Here is a 24,944-nt window from a genome sequence, read left to right as displayed (position 1 = left end):
CACTTACTCATTACTACAATACCCGTAGAATATGAAAACTTACCATCATCTACACATTCCTTATATAATGGAAGAATATGAAACCATCACCTGCACATTACTAGTATACTGGAAGAATATGAAACTTTTCATTACCTACACAATCGTAGTATGCGGGAAGAATATGACACCATCACTTACACATTTTTACTATACTGGAAGAATATGAAACTTACCCTTTCCCAGACATTTCTACTGTTCAAGTTGAGTACATCAAGGTGCACATGCTTCAGTGTTCCGTCCGTATTAAACTGTATATCAGACTGACCTTTTCTTGTTTCTATGTTCACTCTTTGAAGATACCTTTGAAATTTAAAAAAAGAAATAATGAAAAGAAAGAGTAATGAAAATAACAAAGAAAGTGATAACAATGATTGAGTTGGAATGAAATGTAAGTAATCATTCAGAATTATAGGTAGGTGTACCTAGGGCCATCTTGTTTTATGAAGAATTATCTATTTTAACGTACTCAGTCAACTATTCTTTCTTTGAGAACTAGTATGTTACGCATTAGAGATGTTGTAACACTTAAAATAGAAACTATAACGAATGATTCCATATGAGATAGTATAAGCAATAAACATAGTTTATAGCAGGTACTGACTACAAAAACGTGTCTCCATCGTTTACTGTGAAATCAAAATTTATACAGTAAAACCTGTCTAAGCTGGATTTATCAACATTTTGAAGTGTTATAAATCTCTATATGGCGGAACCTGCGTAACGCAGTGGAAAACTATCTTTCACCTACATCATCTGTAAACGAATAGCATTAGAACCTGAGAAAGGCGAAAAATGTTTTTGATTAAATATTAATTTCTTATTTAATTAACTATTTCTTTAAATACTTATAAATTATTGTCTATTTACTAGTTTATTTAAATATTAATAAATTATTGGGTATTTTATCACACTATTGGTTAAATATATTCTGTTCTTTTTTCTCCCGTCATGATTTTTGCAGTTAAATTGGATTCATGATTTTAGAAATATATTTGTCTTTTAAATGCAAAATTCTACTGTTTAAATAATTCTCATGAGAAAAATCAATTCCTATCTTCCCTAATTTTAAAATTTAGGAAAATTCACTTAATGCTTTCATTAAAAAAAAGATACTATATACCCTCATTTAAAAAAAAAAAAAGCTATTCAATATGCATGTAATCTTTTAATGAATTTGGGGTTAGGGTTAAAGTTAAGTTTAGGGTAAAATTTGGGTTGAGGTTAGGGTTAGAGTTGGGGTGTTTGATATTCATTTGGATAAAGATATTTGGTAAAGCTTTGGATAAATTATATTAGATAGTCAAATGATTTTTATTTCATTAAAGTATTAAGATGGAATAAATATAACTCATAAATTTATTTTTATATAAAACATTGGACTTAAGCATGTATTTATAAAAATGAGGTATTTAGAAGTTTTTCTTAATATAATAGGGAATTTAGTAGAATTTAAAAAACATCTTGGTATTAAGTTCCTTTCCCCTAAAATTTATAATTCTAATTTGAATAACAGGCTGCCAATAAAAGTCAGAAAAAAAAGAAAATAACAATAAAATGAAGTTGTTGTAGTTTTATTTTGAATATGTTTTATTTTTCAGAACCGTGGAGAAGAAATTGAAAATCTTAAATCTGGAGAAAAAGTTTTATGCCATTAAAATGGTCTGTAAGGAAAAAAAGAGCGTTAGAGAAGTCACTGCTCATTTCAAATGTGGAAAGACACAGATTTACAACATTGTCAAGAAAAACGATAAAATAATGGAAAAATATTTAACGAACAGCAAAAGCAATTTGGTGAAAAGAAAATGGTACAAAGTACCATGAGCTAAATCGCATCGTGTTTGAGTGGTTTTCAGTAGCAAGAACAAAGAACTTCCCTATATCTGGACCAATTCTGGAAGGAAAAGCAAAGGAAACTGCAAAGATCCTTCATTTAGATGGCTTCTCTGCATCGAATGGGTGGTTGGAAAGTTTAGGAGAAGATGGAATTACATTTAATGTTTCCTGTGGGAAGCAAATGACGTTGACAAACATCAAGTGGAAAACTGGGATCAAAAGTTAAAAGAAATTATTCGTCATTACAACCCAAAAGATATTGCAAATGCAGACGAAACAGCTTTGTTTTTCAGAGCTCTTTCCAATAAAACGTTGCAGATTAAAGGAGAAAAGTGTTCCGGAGATCACTATTTGAGAGAACGATTGACTGTACTTTTGATCGCATTTGCTGATGGAAAATTACAGAAACCATGAATAATAGGTAAAAGTGAAAATCCGTGCTGTTTCAAAAATTTCAGGAAGAAAAACTTTCTGTGGAATAGAAAGTGAATAATAAAGTGTAAATGACAAGTGCCATATTCGAGGAATTTTTGAACAAAGTTAACAAAAGAATGGAATAAAAAAATAGGAATAGTCTACTTTTCGTGGATAATGCAACTCGTCACCCAAAAGTTCAGCTTTCAAATATTCGTTTAGTCTTTCTACTTCTATGTACAACATCAGTTCTACAACCACTAGATAATGGAATTACACAGTGTATAAAATTAAAATACAGAAAATTGATTCTTCAGCATGTTATTAGAAACATGGACAATTGTAAGAGAGCATCTGAAATGATTATGAAAATTAACGCGTTAGATGCAATTGCATTTTTAAGTCATTCAATCAAATGCGCAAAAGACGAATGTGTAATAAAGTATTTTCGCAACTGTTGATTTATTCTTGATAATGGCAGAGATTGTGGAGAAGTTGTTTGTTATGGCGATTCTAGGGATATCCATTGATGCAGATGATTCCGTGAACGTGGAAAGTTTTGTGAACATTGACAAGAATGTTTTAACATAAACTGAAGAAATTGATTTAAAAGATTCAGAAGATGAACAAAATGGTAGAGATAGTTAGGTAATAGAAATTCTTACTTCATCACCAGTGTTAAATTATATTAATGCTAGTTTTTAAATAAATTTGATTAAGGTTTTATTTACTTATAAATATTTTGAATGTCTATTTTTGTTCTTCTAACAGTATAATAACTTTATTTATAAACGTCTTACTTCCCTTGAGTCAAGCAAGTATAACGTCCTGCTCAAAAATGATATATAATTAAGGAAATGCATGTTTACTAATTAAGCCGGAAATTTTTCTTCGTCCCGTACGATTCCGCCTTAGACAGGTTTTACTGTAGTATATATTGACCAGAAGAACGTGTCACCAAGATTCCTCTGTGAAAACAAAGTTTATAGTAGATACTAACTTGAACGTGTCTTCACGATTCACTATGAAAACAAAGTTTATAATATATACTGACCAGAAGAACGTGTCACCAAGATTCCTCCGTGAAAACAAACTTTATAGTATCAGGTCGACCCTTAAGTAATGTCCTATTTTAGGTCCAGAAAGAGAGAAAGGAATTCAAACGCATTTAATGTTATTTAATGAATAATGTATGTTTCATTATTATTAATTACATCCTGCCAATGATTCACAAGCTTCTGAATGCCACTTCTATAAAATTCTTGGGGTTTGTAGGAAAAGAATGTAGAGAGTAGTTTTGACATCTTCATGTGTTACAAGCTCTTTTCCACCAAGATAGTTCTGCAAACTTCAGAATAGATGATAATCAGATGGGGCAAGGTCTGGAGAATAAGGAGGATGTAGAAAGTTTTCCCAGTCTAGCTCTTCAGTCTTTGAAGATGTGATCCTTGCTGTATGGAGTCGAGCATTATCCTGGTGTAACACAACACCTTTATGATTAATCAAAGCAGGCCTCTTTTCTTTTAGTGCAACATTCAAGCGTTCTAACTGTTGACAGTAAAGTCTGATGTAATCGTGAAATTGAGTGGCATCAACTCAAAGTGGATCACACCAACAATATTCCACCAAACACTTAAATTAAAATGGAGGTCCATTTTGGGCTGACCTATGGCAAGATTTACCTGCACTGAGCCATTGTCTGTGGCGCTTAACATTTTATAAAATATCCATTTCTCATCTCCAGTCACTAACCTGTCTGAAAAAGGTGAGTTACGTTCAGGAAGGCGCAGAAAAGTGCAAATGTCCACTTTTGCTCTAAGGATGACTTCTGTAAAATCATGGAAAACCCATTTTCCAAGTTTTGACACCTTTCCAAGCTGTTGCTGGTATTGGTGAACTGTTGAATGGGTTGAATTAAACTTGTGTGTTAGTTCTGCAACTCTTACAGCACAATCTTCATCAAGTGCAGCCAGCAGAAAGTCATCATTAAACTCAACAGGACGATCTGAACGTAGCGCATCACTGTAGTCACTTGATCTGAACTTCTGAAATCACCTTCGACATTTTCTTTCATTGAGAGACTGTGCACCATAAACACCTTGAATGTTTCGTGTAGGTTCTACTACAGTACTGCCTTTTTTAAACTTATAAACATTATATGCCTAATGTGCTCCTCAGACACATCCATCTTCATAAGGGTTTATTTAATTAATGATCTGTAAAAGTGGAGTTGGGTAAGTTTCTTATATTTGGCTGAACATTTTGATACACGTCCTACTACATATTTTAGTCATTAAAGCCTTCTACAAAGACAGAAATAATGATGTACTTCTGTATTAAATTTTCGGACATTACTTATGGGATGACCTGATGTATATATACTGCTGGCCAGCATCTTAAGGACAATGAACATAAAGGAAAAATATTCATTTTGCGTTGTTAGACTCAACCACTTATTTAAGTAGAGCTTCGAAAGATGAAAATCAGAAAATTGAAAATAAAAATAAAAAACGATAATTTCAAGTGGTTGGCACAAAATAATTTCGTTGAGCAGGAGGATTCGACGGATTGCCCAGCAAGACACCAGCCAATCGTCGAACCAGATTAAGGCCCTTACGGCCGCAGAATGCAGCTCAAGAACAATAAGACGGCATCTTCGAGAGAAAGGCTTTAAAAACCGTAAACGTCTTCAAAGGCCACGCCTCCTTCCACACCACGAAACAGCTCAGTTAAACTTTGCTTAGAAGCACCAAACATAGGACGTAGAAAAGTGGAAGAAGGTTTTGTTCTCTGATGAGAAAAAAATTATCCTGGATGGTCCAGATGGCTTCCAATGTTACTGGCACGATAAGGATATCCCATGGAGGACATTTTCTACACGACACAGTGGAGGAGGTTCCATCATGATCTGGGGTGATTTCTCCTTCCATGGAACAATGGAGCTTCAGGTTATACAGGGGCGTCAAACAGCAGCTGGCTACATTGGCATGTTGGAGAGAATATCCTTATTGACTGTGTGGAAATAACTGGATCTTTCAGCAGGACAACACTACAATCCACAATGTCCGCAGAATAAAGGACTTTTTCATGGCGAATAACGTGATTTTTTTGGACTGTCCAGTGTGTTCGCTCGAACTGAACCCCATTGAAAATGTTAGTGGGTGGATGGCAAGGAAAGAGTATAGAAATGGACGTCAATTCCAAACAGTGAATGACATTCGTGAAGCCATCTTCACTACTTGGAATAACATTCCAGCCAGCCTTCTGCAAACGCTTTTATCGACCATGCAACTCATTACTGAGACTTCTTGTTGCGCATTTCCTACCCTGTTTCGGACTTCTTTTTGGTATGGTTTTAAACTTTTGATTATCTAGTATTTAGGGTAATTTCATAGTGTTCACACTTTCCCTCTTAAATACTAAAAGAGTTTTTCCCTTTCCTTATTTTCATCTTTCGAAGCTCTACTCAAGTAAGTGGTTGAGTCTAACAACGCGAAACGCATATTTTTTCTTTATGTTCATTGGTCTTAAGATTTTGGCCAGCAGTGTATAATGGAACAAAGAGGTTATTTGACGAGAGATTCCTTAACAGTTTAATAAAGGTATTTTAATATTGCTTGGTGTTAATTGAAAGTAGGATTGTTTTGTGCAGTTATGATGTTGTTTTTTTTTATTTTGCGTTTATTGGTGTTCGGTTTTTGTTTAAAATTATGGTGAGTTAATATATGCAATTAAGAAGCAAACAACCTATAGAGGATATTGTAAATACTTACCAGAAGAACGTATCTCAGTGATTCTACTGAGAAATCAAAGTTTATAGTAAATACTGACCTCAAGAATGTGTCTCCATGGTTTACTACAAAAATAAAGGTTATAGTATATACTGCCCAGAATAATATGTCTCCATTGTTCCACTGTGAAAACAAGAGGATATAATAAATACTTACCTGAAGAAGGTGTCTCCATGATTCCACTGTGAAAATAAAGTTTATAATATATACTGACCAGAAGAATGTGTTTCCTGTTTTCCATTGTGAAAAAAAATCGTTTATAGTAGTTACTGACCTGAAGATAGTGTCTCCATTGTTCCACTGTAAAAACAAAGTGTATAACATATACTCACTACAAGAATGTGTCTATACGGTTTACTGTGAAAACAGATTATAGTATATACTGACCTGAAGAATGTATCTCCATAGTTCCGCTGTGAAAAACAGAGGTTATAGTAAATACTGACCTGAAGAATGTATCTCCATGGTTCCATCGAGTGTCTCCAAGTCCACTACAGTGTAGGTTGTGAGAGAGTGTCTGATTGTGGTTCCGGCGATTTTTAACATAAAGTTCTAAACCATGGAAAAATATTGTTATGGCTCGTTCCATTTCGTTTTCTAGTACGTTAGTGCTGGCATTGAAGTGAATAGCTTGATAAAAAGACACACAAAGAAACAACAGCTTTGAGTGAAATGTTTCATTGTTTTAAACACGAATTTTTTGGAAGAAAGTCACTTGTTATGTCACCCGAGCTGTGACACTTTGTACAAACTAATTGTATGTGTACTACATTGTCCCTAGCTGTGACACGTTGTACAAACTAATTGTATGTGTACTACATTGTCCTTAGTTGTGACACGTTGTGCAAACTAATTGTATGTGTACTACATTGTCCCTAGCTGTGACACGTTGTACAAAATAATTGTGTATGTACTACATTGTCCCTAGCTGTGACACGTTGTACAAACTAATTGTATGTGTACTACATAGTCCCTAGTTGTGACACGTTGTACAAACTAATTGTATGTGTACTACATTGTCCCTAGCTGTGACACGTTGTACAAACTAACTGTATATGTACTACATTGTTCCTAGCTGTGACACGTTGTACAAACTAATTGTATGTGTACTACATTGTCCCTAGCTGTGACACGTTGTACAAAATAATTGTAGATGTACTACATTGTCCCTAGCTGTGACACGTTGTACAAACTAATTGTATTTGTACTACATTGTCCCTAACTGTGACACGTTATACAAACTAATTGTATTTGTACTACATTGTCCTTAGCTGTGACACGTTGTACAAACTAACTGTATGTGTACAAAATTGTCCCTAGCTGTGACACGTTGTACAAACTAATTGTATGTGTACTACATTGTCCCTAGCTGTGACACGTTATACAAACTAATTGTATTTGTACTACATTGTCCTTAGCTGTGACACGTTGTACAAACTAACTGTATGTGTACAAAATTGTCCCTAGCTGTGACACGTTGTACAAACTAATTGTATGTGTACTACATTGTCCCTAGCTGTGACACGTTGTACAAACTAATTGTATATGTACTACATTGTCCCTAGCTGTGACACGTTGTACAAAATAATTGTGTATGTACTATGTTGTCCTTATTTCTACATCAGTATACTAGTATAACTCACAAAGTCTCTAATCCTACAAAACCCTGTTTCTCCATGCATGTTTACGTGTAAAATATCCTCATGTCTTCCAGTCACTCACAGACAGATCTGAGAGCTTATAACGCTAAAAATCGAATTTCGATACGTCTGGTGGGTAAAGCGAAAAACTTTTCATTTAACAAAATATTCAGATTTTATATATAAATATCTTATGTATCATATTAATTCAATGTAATACATTACTCTCTGATTTCATAGTTTATATCCTTCTAGGTACATGGTTCGCAAAACTATTCAACTTTCAAACATTTATCTTATCCATCACGCTACGTAAATTCAATACAATAATTAAAAACTAATAGTTTGGACAGATACAACTATACTCAGTGTATCAAACACTGATTGAATATCAAGACCTGTCACATCTGAACTTACTCTATAATTAATTCTATATTAACCTTTTGTTGCCATTCATTAAAGAAAACTTGATACTGGGCTTTCTCAAACAAATTTTTAAACGAAGTGCTACCATAAAAATTGATTTAGTTATGAGAACATTTCAAAAACAGATTTTTGTATTATATAAACTAACAACATTCCTGCTTTTCAAAACCTCGTGGCATCTGATGTGGTATACCAACATTATCAATACCACATAACATCTGATGTGGTATACCAACGTTATCAATACCACATAACATCTGATCTGGTATACCAAAGTTATCAATACCACATAACATCTGATGTGGTATACCAACATTATCAATACCACATAACATCTGATCTGGTATACCAATGTTATCAAAATTACTATAATACATGATCAGAACCAATTACTACAATGAATATTAACTATATTGACTTCAACCAGAGGTATATTTACTATCATGGATTTAAGTTATATCGACTCGACCAGAGGTGTATTTACTGTAGGGTATTTAAGTTACATCGACTCCAACCGGAGGTATATTTACTGTAGGGGATTTAAGTTACATCGACTCCAACAGGAGGTATATTTACTGTAGGGGATTTAAGTTACATCGACTCCAACCGGAGGTATATTTACTATAATCGATTTAATTTATATCGACTCCAGCAGGAGGTTTATTTACTATGATGGATTTGGGTGAAATCGACTTCAACAACAGGTATATTTACTATAATCGATTTAAGTTACATCGATTTCAACAGAATTATATTTACTATAATGGATTTAAGTTATATCGACTCAACCGGAGGTATATATACTATATCTATTTACAGATCAGTCAGTGAAAGTGTGAAGTGTACTTCTGGTTTGTCCTTACCTAACATACCCATGGGAAATTGGTCAGGAGCAAAGTGAACTGTTCCTGACCCAGCCACTGATTGGCTGGCTATCCACATGTAGTTTTTGCCAGTCATCCCCAACTCGGTGGCCACACTCATGATGTCGATTCCTTCTTCCTTTGTAGCGTACAGTAGAATTACTCGTGTGTCGCTCCGCTTCATATGTTCCAGTTCACCTCTTAATTCGTGTTTAGTGTTTCCTTTCAGCACGAACACTCCGAGAATGTTGAACCTACAATTTAAGATAGATTAATAACAACAGATGTGTGTTAAGTTTACAAATATGTACACATAGTACAACGTTAAAATAAGTACACTAAACAATTTATTAAAACAGGAACCAGCCCTTAAACGTCTCTACATGTTTCCGTTTGTATGTCACAACATTCAAGAAAAGTTTGAAGTTTGGTTGTTACTTACGTACTACATAGTTATTTATATTCGTTTAGTGCCACCTATGTTAAAAACACCCAGAGTTTATAAACATATGTAATATACTTTACTTCTTCTAAACGTGAACCAACTTTGTCTTCAGTCTATACTATTTCTGCAATATTTCAACGTTTATCTGATTTATCAATTTAACGTCACCCCAATTTATAACATGAGGTGTGTTTGTCACGTGTTAGTCTGTCACATGTTCTGCTAAGACCGACTAATTTAATTTACATTTATTTTATACATTCTTATGTTTAAGAAACGTTTTAAATCCCACATTTATTAACCTCTTCTGTTCTACCTTTTATACCCTTAAGAATATTTGGGAGAGAATGGCACGCTAGATCACATATATTATGTCGTCTATTGTTGTTGGTAAACCATCATGTTGTCAACGTTACACACGATAACAGTTTGAACTTATTTGACCTATCGATAACTTCATAACCATATCGTGTAGTAACGTATTTCAAGATAAGTAACTCTGATCTTAAACTACAATCGTCAGCGGAGATTTTTAAAGCTCTGAATACAATGTGGAATAGACAGTTATGTTTTGTGTTGTTCCTGGTGACGCGTTCTATTGTGTGGTACTACTGAAACAAAAAATGATTTTCTGTGAACAGACAGACGTCCGTAATCAGGTCATGTATAAGATATTTAAGTGGTCGTCTTTTTGTGTCTACAGTGTAAAGGTTATAGTTGAACTTATCAACCTTTACTTCTTTTAATCTGTATTAATATGTCCACGTTACTTCGCCACACCAGAAACACACATTAACCATATCAAAGGTTTCACAAAGAAGTATTAAATGTACATATTTGAATGTCAATACCTCGTATTGAAGGGAAGACAGCAGAGATTCCATAGCTAAACCTTTTCGACGTATTTAAACATACATTGCATACGTTAAAATATGAATTTATCACAGCTGAACGTCTTTAATCACCAATTTTCAAGACAAACCAGTGCTTCTTATCTGTAACACTTGTGAATGGAGAAAGAGAAGAGGATACTTGATATCAAACGAAAGTTTCTGACAAATACATTTTGGAACAATGAACCCATTCTTATAAACAACTGGAAGAAAGGGCTTCTATTTTTATAATTTTAGGTACATTTTGGAACAATGAACCCATTCTTATAAACAACTAGATGAAAGGGCTACCATTTTTATAATTTTATGTACATTTTGGAACAATGAACCCATTCTTATAAACAATTGGATGAAAGGGCTTCTATTTTTATAATTTTAGGTACATTTTGGAACAATGAACCCATTCTTATAAACAACTAGATGAAAGGGCTACCATTTTTATAATTTTAGGTACATTTTGGAACAATGAACCCATTCTTATAAACAACTAGATGAAAGGGCTACCATTTTTATAATTTTAGGTACATTTTGGAACAATGAACCCATTCTTATAAACAACTGGATGAAAGGGCTACCATTTTTATAATTTTAGGTACATTTTGGAACAATGAACCCATTCTTATAAACAACTGGATGAAAGGGCTACCATTTTTATAATTTTATGTACATTTTGGAACAATGAACCCATTCTTATAAACAACTGGATGAAAGGGCTGCCATTTTTATAATTTTATGTACATTTTGGAACAATGAACCCATTCTTATAAACAACTGGATGAAAGGGCTACCATTTTTATAATTTTAGGTACATTTTGGAACAATGAACCCATTCTTATAAACAACTAGATGAAAGGGCTACCATTTTTATAATTTTAGGTACATTTTGGAACAATGAACCTATTCTTATAAACAACTGGATGAAAGGGCTGCCATTTTCATAATTTTAGGTGTCGCAAAGTATACTTTATTATTTAAATATACCAAGATTTTAACAAGAAGTCAATGTTAAAACATTTGTGTTGAGTTTAACAGTCTCTATCAAACTGTTTATAAAACAATCAGTGTTGACGGACGTATGTTTTAAAAAACTGTTAACAAAAGAGTCAATATGGACAAATGTGTACTGAATTTACTTATCTATTGACAAAACAACACATGTCTACAGACATGAATATATCAGAACTTATCCAAAAGTCAATGTTTTGAGTACCCTAGTGTGTATCAAACAAACTTTTAGCACATCATCAAACTACAACGAACGATTGTATTTACTCATAATAAAACATTTTAATATTAGAAGAAATAAGTATATCCAACCTAATACATTTCAATATTTCTTGGACCCATTGTGTTTTAGCTTTAATATCGTCTTATTGCTGTTTTTTTATAGTTAGAATAAATCTTGGAAAAGTGTAAATAGTGAAAGTAAAGCGACCTCTGTGTTTACTCACGTAAAGTAAAGCGACCACTGTGTTTACTCACGTACTTACATAAATTCTGTACTCTCCAGAACGAGATCTCTGACGGCACGTATAAAGTGATCATGTCCGCCGATAAGTGTGGTAACAATGGAAAATTGGTGCCACGAGTACCTCCTGAGGATACTCAACATGGCAGCCGCCTGGTGTTCCATTGACGGAGCAAGTTGAAGAATTCTGGATTCTGAGACTCGCTGGAAGAGAATAAACTTCGTCGTTAATTAAACATAACAAATCGTCGTATCTACCTGTTTAAACAACACATGGCATCGTATCTTCCTGTTTAAACAACACATAATATCGTATCTACCTGTTTAAACAACACATGGTATCGTATCTTCCTGTTTAAACAACACGTGGTATCGTATTTACCTGTTTAAACAACACATGGCATCGTATCTAACTGTTTAAACAACACATAGCATCGTATCTTCCTGTTTAAACAACACATGGTATCGTATCTACTTGTTTAAACAACACATAGTATCGTATCTACCTGTTTAAACAACACATGATATCACGTCGTATGTACACAATATACATAATATACCTTTACCTGCAGAACGCCATGTTGATGTAATGTTTTCATACCTGCTCTACGCCAATGTTGTCAGCATTCCATGATATCACCGGAATCCCCAGGTAAGCTGTGAGCTGTAATAAATATTGCACAGACGCTGCGTTGCTGCCAAATATTTTGGAGTTAGTGAAGTAAAGAATAGTAATGACGTTTCGTTTCACTACTTTGTTGCACAACACGTTTAATATTTCTGTAGGACTTGGGTTCAAAGACATGGATGTTCCAGAAGGGGAGGATATTTCGTAGAAGTCTTTAAAATGATATTTAACGTGCCTGTTGAGAGTAAAGGCTTCTACAGATTCGGTGAGTGTTTTGAAGTAAGACCTAGCCACTGTGATAAGCAGGGTTTTAGGGAGTATTACACCGAATGTGATCTGTATTTTTGAAGAATTCGTAATAGGTTCTGGATGAGGAAGAGCAGCCCAAGTTCCAGCCAGTAAACAAGCCAGACAGATAAGAAAAGTCGACAGTTTCATGCTATGAAATATGTTGAGTTGTCCATTACAATAAAGACTGAAGACAGTTACTTGAAGTTCCTGGTCTTCCTGTAACAAGTATCAAAAATAATCTGGAAGAAAATAACAATGAATAACAGTTACTTTAATATGTAAACTGGTTTACACTCAAAGAAAGATAATTACAATTTTTATATAACAGTTTTATTATTAGTCTAGTTTCACACCTGAGACGTTGAATCACCAGTCCACTAAGGTTTCCATTTAGTGATAACAGACTTAGAACTTGACCGGTTATAATATATAATTGAAAACGAATTCTTTACTTCAGGTCATATAATTGTAAGGTGTTCCGTTTTATTTCAAATTATTTTATAAAATACAATTCAATGACAGCATGAATCCGTTCCTCAGAGCTCTATACTAGTTCAAACCGAAAACTAAGGAAAATTAAGAACAACTAAAGAGACTTTATCTTTCACAAGTGAAAATTCTCTAACAGCTACTCAGCACCGAATTTACCTAAAATAATCTGGAAAATAAGTAAATATCATTACCCAGGTCACAAAAGCACAGATTGAAGAGAAAAATAGGACTTTTCCATATACTTCAGGCATAAGCAATTAGGAAATAACACTTTATGTCCAGGAGCAAGAAAGAATAAAAATGTTGTTGCACAGAGCAGTGGTTGAGTCGGGACATACAAAATGAAATATTCAATCAGGATTCAATGAACGTCATGAAGTAAATTAATAACACATAAAGTAAACTAATAGCTGGTAAATTAAACTAATAACCGATGAAATAAATTAATATCTGGTAAACTAAACTAATAACCGATAAAATAAATTAATATCTGGTAAACTAAACTAATAACCGATGAAATAAATTAATAACTGGTAAACTAAACTAATAACCGATGAAATAAATTAATAACTGGTAAACTAGACTAATAACCGATGAAATAAATTAATAACTGGTAAACTAAACTAATAACCGATGAAATAAATTAATAACTGGTAAACTAAACTAACAACCGATGAAATAAATTAATAACTGGTAAACTAGACTAATAACCGATGAAATAAATTAATAACTGGTAAACTAAACTAATAACCGATGAAATAAATTAATAACTGGTAAACTAGACTAATAACCGATGAAATAAATTAATATCTGGTAAACTAGACTAATAACCGATGAAATAAATTAATAACTGGTAAACTAAACTAATAACCGATAAAGTAAATTAATAACTGGTAAACTAAACTAATAACCAATGAAATAAATTAATAACTGGTAAACTAGACTAATAACCGATGAAATAAATTAATAACTGGTAAACTAGACTAATAACCGATGAAATAAATTAATAACTGGTAAACTAGACTAATAACCGATGAAATAAATTAATAACTGGTAAACTAAACTAATAACCGATGAAATAAATTAATAACTGGTAAACTAGACTAACAACCGATGAAATAAATTAATAACTGGTAAACTAGACTAATAACCGATGAAATAAATTAATAACTGGTAAACTAAACTAATAACCGATGAAATAAATTAATAACTGGTAAACTAGACTAATAACCGATGAAATAAATTAATAACTGGTAAACTAGACTAATAACCGATGAAATAAATTAATAGCTAGTAAAGTAAACTAACAACCGATGGAGAAAATGATGAAGTAAATTACTAACTCATGAAGTAAACTAATAACCGACGAAGTAAACTAACAACTAGTGAAGTAAACTAATAACTGGTGAAGTAACTTATTAACTGATGAAATAAATTAATAACCTATGAAGTAAACTAATAAATGATGAGGTAAACTTATAACCGATGACGTAAATTAATAACAAGTTAAGTAAACTAATAACTGATGAAGTAAACTAGTAACTGGTAAAAATTCTAATAACTGGTTGAGTAATCTAATAACTGATGAATTAAACTGATAACTGGTGAAGAAAACTAATACGAGATTGAGTTTGTAATAAATTATAAAATAAATTAATTGTTTGTTTTGGAATTTCGCGCAAAACTACACGATGGCTATCTGCGCTAGCCGTCCCTAATTTTATAATGTAAGACTAGGCTAGAGGGAAGGCAGATAGTCATCACCACCTATCGCCATCTATTGGACTACTCCTTTACCAAAAAATAGTGGGATTCACCGTCACTTTATAACGTTCCCACGGCTAAAAAGACGAGCATGTTTGGTATGACGGGGATGCGAACCCGCGACCCTCAAATTTCGAGTCGCACGCCTTAACCCACCTGGCCATGCTGGGCCGTGAAATAAATTAATAACGCATGAAGTACACAAATTACGGATTAATTGAACTAATATACGATAAAGTAAACTAATAACCGATGAATTAAATTAATAACTGATAAAGTAAACTAATAACCGATAAAGCAAACTAATAACTCGTGAAGTAAACTAATAACTGATGAAAAAATCTAATAACTGGTAAAGTAAACTAATAACTGCTGAAGAAAACTAATATCAGGATGAGTTTCTAATAAACCATGAAATAAATTAATAACCGATGTAAACTAATTACGGATGAATTAAATTAATATCTGATAAAGTAACCTAATAGTTGATGAAGTAAACTAGTAACTGCTGAAAAAATTTAATAACCGGCTGCGTAATCTAATAACCGATGAACTGAACTAATAAATGGTGAAGTAAATTAATAACTGATAAAGTCAACTGGTAATCGGCAATCTAAACTAATAACTGTTGAGAAAAACTAATAACTAATAAAAATAATTAATAACAAGAGATGTAAACTAATAACTGATAACGTAAATTAATTACCGATGAAATAATCTAATACCTGGTGAAGTAAAGTAATAACCGAAGAAGTAAACTAATAACTGATAAAGTAAATTAATAACTAATGAGGAAGACTAATAACTGGTGCAGTAACCTAACAACTGAGAAAGTAAAGTAATCACAGATGAAGTAAAATAATAACTGATGAATTAAAGTAACAACTGGTCAAGCAAACTATAACTGGTTAAATATACTAATAACTGAAAAGTAAGTTATTAACTAGTGATGCAAACTAATAACTGATGAAGAAAATTCATAACCGATGAAGTAATTTAATAACTGGTGAAATAAACTAATAACCGAAAGTAAACTAATAACATATGACGTAAATTAATAACAAGTTAAGTAAACTAATAACTGGTGAAGTACACTAGTAACAAATAAAGTACACTAATAACTTATGAGGTAAACTAATAACTGGTGAGTCAAGTTATTACTTTTGAGGTAACTACTAATTAGTGAAGTAATCTAATAATCGATGAAGTAAATTAATAACTGGTTAACTAAACTAAAAACCGATATGGAAAACTAATAACCGATGAAATAAGCTTGTAATAAGTCAACTAATAAATGGTGGAGTAAACTAATAACTGATGAAGTAAAGTAATAATTATTGAAGTAAAGTTATAACTGATAAATTAAACTCCAGCGGTTTTTATTCAGTCTTTTGTCTTTTGTTTGATCTTATTACTACCGTCCTGAGACTGCTATTTGATGTTCTTAGCACCGTCTTCAGTCTGTTATTTGGTGTTATTAGTACCGTCTTGTGTCTATTGTTATGTGTTATTAGTACCTTCTTGAGTCTGTTGTGTATGTTATTAGTGCTGTCTTGTGTCTGTTATTTGTTGTTATTAGTACCGTCTTGTGTGTGTTGTATGGTGTTATTAGTACCGTCTTGTGTCTATTGTGTGGTGTTATTAATACCCTCTTGAGTCTGTTGTGTGTTATTATTACCGTCTTGTATCTGTTGTTTTGTGTTATTAGTGCTGTCTTTTGTCTGTTGTTGGGTATTATTAGTACCGTCTTGTGGTTGTTTTTTGGTGTTATTAATACCCTCTTGAGTCTGTTATTTGTTGTTATTAGCACCATCAAGTGTCTGTTGTTTTGTGTTATTAGTGCTGTCTGGAGTCTGTTTTGAATCATTAGTACCGTCTTTTGTCTGTTGTTATGTGTTATTAGTACCTACTTGAGTCTGTTGTGTGTTATTAGTACCTGCTTGAGTCTGATGTGTGTTATTAGTGCTATCTTGTGTCTGTTATTTGTTGTTATTAGTACCGTCTTGTGTCTGTTGTTTCGTGTTATTAGTGCTGTCTTTTGTCTGTTGTTGGGTATTATTAGTACCGTCTTGAGGCTGTTTTTATGTGTTATTAGTACCCTTTTGAGTCTGTTGTGTGGTATTAGTGCTATCTTGTGTCTGTTATTTGTTGTTATTAGTACCGTCTTGTGTCTGTTGTTTCGTGTTATTAGTGCTGTCTTTTGTCTGTTATTGGGTATTATTAGTACCGTCTTGTGGTTGTTTTTTGGTGTTATTAATACCCTCTTGAGTCTGTTATTTGTTGTTATTAGCACCATCAAGTGTCTGTTGTTTTGTGTTATTAGTGCTGTCTGGAGTCTGTTTTGTGTCATTAGTACCGTCTTTTGTCTGTTGTTATGTGTTATTAGTACCTGCTTGAGTCTGTTGTGTGTTATTAGTGCTATCTTGTGTCTGTTATTTGTTGTTATTAGTACCGTCTTGTGTCTGTTGTTTGGTGTTATTAGTACCGTCTTGTGTCTGTTGTTATGTGTTATTAGTACCTTCTTGAGTCTGTTGTGTATGTTATTAGTGCTGTCTTGTGTCTGTTATTTGTTGTTATTAGTACCGTCTTGTGTCTGTTGTGTGGTGTTATTATTACCGTCTTGTGTCTGTTGTTTTGAGTTATTAGTGCTGTCTTTTGTCTGTTATTGGGTATTATTAGTATCGTCTTGTGGTTGTTTTTAGGTGTTATTAATACCCTCTTGAGTCTGTTATTTGTTGTTATTAGCACCATCAAGTGTCTGTTGTTTTGTGTTATTAGTGCTGTCTTGTGTCTGTTATTTGTTGTTATTAGTACCGTCTTGTGTCTGTTGTGTGGTGTTATTAGTACCGTCTTGAGTCTGTTGTGTGTTATTATTACCGTCTTGTGTCTGTTGTTTTGAGTTATTAGTGCTGTCTTTTGTCTGTTATTGGGTATTATTAGTACCGTCTTGTGGTTGTTTTTTGGTGTTATTAATACCCTCTTGAGTCTGTTATTTGTTGTTATTAATACCCTCTTGAGTCTGTTATTTTTTGTTATTAGCACCATCAAGTGTCTGTTGTTTTGTGTTATTAGTGCTGTCTGGACTCTGTTTTGTGTCATTAGTACCGTCTTTTGTTATGTGTTATTAGTACCTTCTTGTGTCTGTTGTGTGTTATTAGTGCTATCTTGTGTCTGTTATTTGTTGTTATTAGTACCGTCTTGTGTCTGTTGTTTCGTGTTATTAGTGCTGTCTTTTGTCTGTTGTTGGGTATTATTAGTACCGTCTTGAGGCTGTTTTTATGTGTTATTAGTACCCTTTTGAGTCTGTTGTGTGGTATTAGTACGGTCTTGTGTCTGTTGTTTTGTGTTATTAGTACCTTGTTCAGTCTATTGTGTGTTATTAGTGCTGTCTTGTGTCTGTTATTTGTTGTTATTAGTACCGTCTTGAGTCTGTTGTGTGTTATTATTACCGTCTTGTGTCTGTTGTTTTGAGTTATTAGTGCTGTCTTTTGTCTGTTATTGGGTATTATTAGTACCGTCTTGTGGTTGTTTTTTGGTGTTATTAATACCCTCTTGAGTCTGTTATTTGTTGTTATTAGCACCATCAAGTGTCTGTTGTTTTGTGTTATTAGTGCTGCCTGGAGTCTGTTTTGTGTCATTGGTACCGTCTTTTGTCTGTTGTTATGTGTTATTAGTACCTGCTTGAGTCTGTTGTGTGTTATTAGTACCTGCTTGAGTCTGTTGTGTGTTATTAGTACCCGCTTGAGTCTGTTGTGTGTTATTAGTACCCGCTTGAGTCTGTTGTGTGTTATTAGTGCTATCTTGTGTCTGTTATTTGTTGTTATTAGTACCGTCTTGTGTCTGTTGTTTGGTGTTATTAGTACCGTCTTGTGTTTGTTGTTATGTGTTATTAGTACCTTCTTGAGTCTGTTGTGTATGTTATTAGTGCTGTCTTGTGTCTGTTATTTGTTGTTATTAGTACCGTCTTGTGTCTGTCGTTTGGTGTTATTAGTATCGTCTTGTGTCTGTTGTTATGTGTTATTAGTACCTTCTTGAGTCTGTTGTGTATGTTATTAGTGCTGTCTTGTGTCTGTTATTTGTTGTAATTAGTACCGTCTTGTGTCTGTTGTGTGGTTTTATTAGTACCGTCTTGTGTCTATGGTGTGGTGTTATTAATACCCTCTTGAGTCTGTTGTGTGTTATTATTACCGTCTTGTGTCTGTTGTATTGAGTTATTAGTGCTGTCTTTTGTCTGTTATTGGGTATTATTAGTACCGTCTTGTGGTTGTTTTTGGTGTTATTAATACCCCCTTGAGTCTGTTATTTGTTGTTATTAGCACCATCAAGTGTCTGTTGTTTTGTGTTATTAGTGCTGTATGGAGTCTGTTTTGTGTCATTAGTACCGTCTTTTGTTATGTGTTATTAGTACCTTCTTGAGTCTGTTGTGTGTTATTAGTGCTATCTTGTGTCTGTTATTTGTTGTTATTAGTACCGTCTTGTGTCTGTTGTTTCGTGTTATTAGTGCTGTCTTTTGTCTGTTGTTGGGTATTATTAGTACCGTCTTGAGGCTGTTTTTATGTGTTATTAGTACCCTTTTGAGTCTGTTGTGTGGTATTAGTACGGTCTTGTGTCTGTTGTTTTGTGTTATTAGTACCTTCTTCAGTCTATTGTGTGTTATTAGTGCTGTCTTGTGTCTGTTATTTGTTTTTATTAGTACCGTCTTCTGTCTGTTGTTATGTGTTATTAGTACCTTCTTGAGTCTGTTGTGTATGTTATTAGTGCTGTCTTGTGTCTGTTATTTGTTGTTATTAGTACCGTCTTGTGTCTGTTGTGTGGTGTTATTAGTACCGTCTTGTGTCTATTGTGTGGTGTTATTAATACCCTCTTGAGTCTGTTGTGTGTTATTATTACCGTCCTGTGTCTGTTGTTTTGAGTTATTAGTGCTGTCTTTAGTCTGTTATTGGGTATTATTAGTACCGCCTTGTGGTTGTTTTTTGGTGTTATTAATACCCTCTTGAGTCTGTTATTTGTTGTTTTTAGCACCATCAAGTGTCTGTTGTTTGTGTTATTAGTGCTGTCTGGAGTCTGTTTTGTGTCATTGGTACCGTCTTTTGTCTGTTGTTATGTGTTATTAGTACCTGCTTGAGTCTGTTGTGTGTTATTAGTACCTGCTTGAGTCTGTTGTGTGTTATTAGTGCTGTCTTGTGTCTGTTATTTGTTGTTATTAGTACCGTCTTGTGTCTGTTGTTTTATGTTATTAGTGTTGTCTTTTGTCTGTTTCTGGGTATTAATAGTACCGTCTTGAGGCTGTTTTTATTTGTTATTAGTACCGTCTTGTGTCTGTTGTTATGTGTTATTAGTACCTTCTTGAGTCTGTTGTGTGTTATTAGTGCTGTCTTGTGTCTGTTATTTGTTGTTATTAGTACCGTCTTTTGTCTGTTGTTTTGTGTTATTAGTACCGTCTTGTGTTTGTTGTTTGGTGTTATTAGTACCGTCTTGTGTCTGTTGTTATGTGTTATTAGTACCTTCTTGAGTCTGTTGTGTATGTTATTAGTGCTGTCTTGTGTCTGTTATTTGTTGTTATTAGTACCGTCTTGTGTCTATTGTGTGGTGTTATTAATACCCTCTTGAGTCTGTTGTGTGTTATTATTACCGTCTTGTGTCTGTTGTTTTGAGTTATTAGTGCTGTCTTTTGTCTGTTATTGGGTATTATTAGTACCGTCTTGTGGTTGTTTTTTGGTGTTATTAATACCCTCTTGAGTCTGTTATTTGTTGTTATTAGCACCATCAAGTGTCTGTTGTTTTGTGTTATTAGTGCTGTCTGGAGTCTGTTTTGTGTCATTAGTACCGTCTTTTGTTATGTGTTATTAGTACCTTCTTGAGTCTGTTGTTTGTTATTAGTGCTATCTTGTGTCTGTTATTTGTTATTAGTACCGTCTTGTGTCTGTTGTTTCGTGTTATTAGTGCTGTGTTTTGTCTGTTGTTTTGTGTTATTAGTACCGTCTTGTGTCTGTGGTTATGTGTTATTAGTACCTTCTTGAGTCTGTAATTTTTATTATTAGCACGATCAAGTGTCTGTTGTTTTGTGTTATTAGTGCTGTCTGGAGTCTGTTTTGTGTCATTAGTACCGTCTTTTGTCTGTTGTTATGTGTTATTAGTACCTGCTTGAGTCTGTTGTGTGTTATTAGTGCTATCTTGTGTCTGTTATTTGTTGTTATTAGTACCGTCTTGTGTCTGTTGTGTGGTGTTATTATTACCGTCTTGTGTCTGTTGTTTTGAGTTATTAGTGCTGTCTTTTGTCTGTTATTGGGTATTATTAGTACCGTCTTGTGGTTGTTTTTAGGTGTTATTAATACCCTCTTGAGTCTGTTATTTATTGTTATTAGCACCATCAAGTGTCTGTTGTTTTGTGTTATTAGTGCTATCTTGTGTCTGTTATTTGTTGTTATTATTACCGTCTTGTGTCTGTTGTTTTGAGTTATTAGTGCTGTCTTTTGTCTGTTATTGGGTATTATTAGTACCGTCTTGTGGTTGTTTTTAGGTGTTATTAATACCCTCTTGAGTCTGTTATTTGTTGTTATTAGCACCATCAAGTGTCTGTTGTTTTGTGTTATTAGTGCTGTCTTGTGTCTGTTATTTGTTGTTATTAGTACCGTCTTGTGTCTGTTGTGTGGTGTTATTAATACCGTCTTGAGTCTATTGTGTGTTATTATTGCCGTCTTGTGTCTGTTGTTTTGAGTTATTAGTGCTGTCTTTTGTCTGTTATTGGGTATTATTAGTACCGTCTTGAGGCTGTTTTTATGTGTTATTAGTACCCTTTTGAGTCTGTTGTGTATGTTATTAGTGCTGTCTTGTGTCTGTTATTTGTTGTTATTAGTACCGTCTTGTGTCTATGGTGTGGTGTTATTAATACCCTCTTGAGTCTGTTGCGTGTTATTATTACCGTCTTGTGTCTGTTGTATTGAGTTATTAGTGCTGTCTTTTGTCTGTTATTGGGTATTATTAGTATCGTCTTGTGGTTGTTTTTAGGTGTTATTAATACCCTCTTGAGTCTGTTATTTGTTGTTATTAGCACCATCAAGTGTCTGTTGTTTTGTGTTATTAGTGCTGTCTTGTGTCTGTTATTTGTTGTTATTAGTACCGTCTTGTGTCTGTTGTGTGGTGTTATTAGTACCGTCTTGAGTCTGTTGTGTGTTATTATTACCGTCTTGTGTCTGTTGTTTTGAGTTATTAGTGCTGTCTTTTGTCTGTTATTGGGTATTATTAGTACCGTCTTATGTCTGTTGTTTGGTGTTATTAATTTCTTGTCACGTTTAATTACTTGCTCGTTAACTTAGCTAGTTCATAATTTTAAATCTTTTTATTTGTTCAGTGTTAAGTCCAACGTCACCCAGTGGACTCTTTGCATTATGCTCACTGCTGGTATCCAATTTTTAACGCGAAACTCCCTTTATTTTATTGGTAAACAGGATTCAGGTTTAGTAGTATATTTATAAAACGTCTTCAGTTCAGAGCTATACATTACAAGTGTCTTGATGGACGTATAGCTGGGATATACTCATCACTAATATGACCATCAAGTAGCCGTCATGGTCAGTTTCTGATACTTAGAGTGTAACTGTTGGTGCAGGTAATCAAAGGGTTAATACCAGGAAACTGCTGTAGAGCCGAAGCTAGGAATGAAGCGCACTCTATGAAGGGGTACTAAAGCAGGACCCTGTTTTCAGAATTATTTCTATCTTGTTAATAACAAACAGTTAGAAAGAGACAGGCACAAAATCACTGATATACTAACCTTGGTAAATAACGTCGTATTGTCGTTCAGGATACCCGTCTCCACAAGAGTTTCGTCCTCCTCATGTAAACTTCACTTTAACAATCAGAATAAATAGGTTGATCTATTTTGGGGGTGTTAGCTCTCTCTGACGAGTCGCATGGTGTACATGTACATGGTGCAGATTCAAGTTAGACAGTTAAAAAAATATTTATTTTATATTTAGAACTGAAACTGTCAAATAAAATTATGCGAGTTAATTGATCTAAAAATGTTTGTTTCTGTTGCCAGTTTTAATCAAAGGCTCCTTTGTTGAATACTGTTTCATTACTGTTACTAAATGTTTTAAATTAATGTTGTAGGACTGATAGTTTTCTTTACTGTTTATTAATTAAAACGTTTTCTGGTGTAGAATTAAATATTTTGTGAGTTAAAACGTTTTCTGACTACATACTCTGGTGTTGGACTAAATATTTTGTGAGTTAAAGCGTTTTCTGACTACATACTCTGGTGTTGGACTAAATATTTTGTGAGTTAAAACGTTTTCTGACTATATACTCTGGTGTTGACTAAATATTTTGTGACTTAAAACGTTTTCTGACTACATACTCTGGTGTTGGACTAAATATTTTGTGAGTTAAAACGTTTTCTGACTACATACTCTGGTGTTGGACTAAATATTTTGTGAGTTAAAACGTTTTCTGACTATGTACTCTGGTGTTGGACTAAATATTTTGTGAGTTAAAACGTTTTCTGACTACATACTCTGGTGTTGGACTAAATATTTTGTGAATTAAAACGTTTTCTGACTATGTACTCTGGTGTTGGACTAAATATTTGGTGAGTAGAGTACTCCAGTATTAAATCATTTTTTTCTGTGTATACTTTATAATTGGACTAAGATTTCAGTGAAAGCTCCAAAATTAATCTATGGTTTTGTTTCTTACGAATATTCTATGATATGGCTAATTATTCTAGGATTAGACAGGGTTTAAATCAATGTTCTAGGACTGGATGAGGTTTTTAAGTGAATTGGACTAGAATCTATAGTTTGTTTTCATGTTAAATGTTAAGAATAAGCCTACAACAATAATGCCTGTCTGTCAGTTGCGGATATCTAAACTCGAATTTTAATGTTAAAAAGCCACGGATTTAGCGCTAACTCATTGGGGAGAAAATAATGTAAGACGTTTAAATTAGCGAATGTATTAGGCACTAAACTTAGGAGTGAATTATGTGTGTTTCAAATTACATATATCACAAACTGAGTAACAATGGCCTACGAACACCGTAGTGTCATTGAGTTGTTATTAAGTTCCTTTAAGTTAAAGATTTTATTATATGATAGATAGATATTTCTTGTGACGATTTAAGATAAATCGAAGAACAATAAATTATTAATATTATTTAACCAACTTACTGTTGTGGATTGTTGTACTTAAGTTCAAATTATAGATCTAAAATAATAAAAACCGTAATTAAAGATATATTTGGATTCAAAATTCTAAATTCGAAAAATCTACCATTCTAACTCAAAACTAATGATCTGTGAATAGTTAAATGATCCTTTAGCATGGTACGCTTTTCATCACTCTTCAAATATTTTATTTTAAATTGAAAGTATGGACAATGACCCATGTTACCACTTAAAAATTACTTACACACATTCACAAGTTATTTTTAAGTAAGTGATTGACTGTTATATCTTGTTATACTCATGATAATCAGAACATGGTTGTATTGTAAATATCTTATTAACACAAGATATTCATCTTTCACTATCATTGACGAATGGAGAAGAAAACAAACCAATAAGCAACCCGAGTAATGCTTGTAATGTACAATACATATCCTGTAGTGCTTGTAATGTACAATACCTATCCTGTAGTGCTTGTAAGGTACAATACCTATCCTGTAGTGCTTGTAATGTACAATACCTATCCTGTAGTGCTTGAAAGATACAATATCCATCCTGTAATGCTTGTAAGGTACAATATCCATCCTGTAATGCTTGTAAGATACAATATCCATCCTGTAATGCTTGTAAGATACAATATCTATCCTGTAATGCTTGTAAGATACAATACCTATCCTGTACTACTTGTAATAAACAACACCTATCTTCTATGATGACGAGAAACCCAGTTGAAGTAAACATATATTCAAAAGAAGGCTGGTATGGGCATGAGAACTTTTATTAA

At 33.4% G+C, this 24,944-nt stretch overlaps 1 protein-coding gene across 1 annotated transcript in view; it reads right to left on the bottom strand.

Annotated features, from left to right (window-relative positions):
* LOC143236561 (glutamate receptor ionotropic, NMDA 2B-like) overlaps positions 1 to 22,985 on the bottom strand; it is a 23,695-nt gene extending 710 nt beyond the window's left edge. The window contains exons 1-6 of the mRNA XM_076474864.1: positions 22,765 to 22,985; positions 12,417 to 12,950; positions 11,838 to 12,019; positions 9,010 to 9,263; positions 6,527 to 6,710; positions 216 to 342 (exon numbers count right to left, since the gene is read on the bottom strand). Coding sequence (XP_076330979.1) covers positions 216 to 342; positions 6,527 to 6,710; positions 9,010 to 9,263; positions 11,838 to 12,019; positions 12,417 to 12,881 — 1,212 coding nt within the window. The 5' untranslated portion in view covers positions 12,882 to 12,950; positions 22,765 to 22,985. The remainder of the gene's footprint in view (positions 1 to 215; positions 343 to 6,526; positions 6,711 to 9,009; positions 9,264 to 11,837; positions 12,020 to 12,416; positions 12,951 to 22,764) is intronic.
* Between the last annotated feature and the right edge of the window lie 1,959 nt (positions 22,986 to 24,944).

Source organism: Tachypleus tridentatus, chromosome 13 (genome assembly GCF_004210375.1).
Source record: "Tachypleus tridentatus isolate NWPU-2018 chromosome 13, ASM421037v1, whole genome shotgun sequence".
Taxonomy (NCBI): domain Eukaryota; kingdom Metazoa; phylum Arthropoda; class Merostomata; order Xiphosura; family Limulidae; genus Tachypleus; species Tachypleus tridentatus.
The sequence above is the reverse complement of the archived record's forward strand: the minus strand, read 5'-3'. Positions and strand labels throughout refer to the sequence as shown.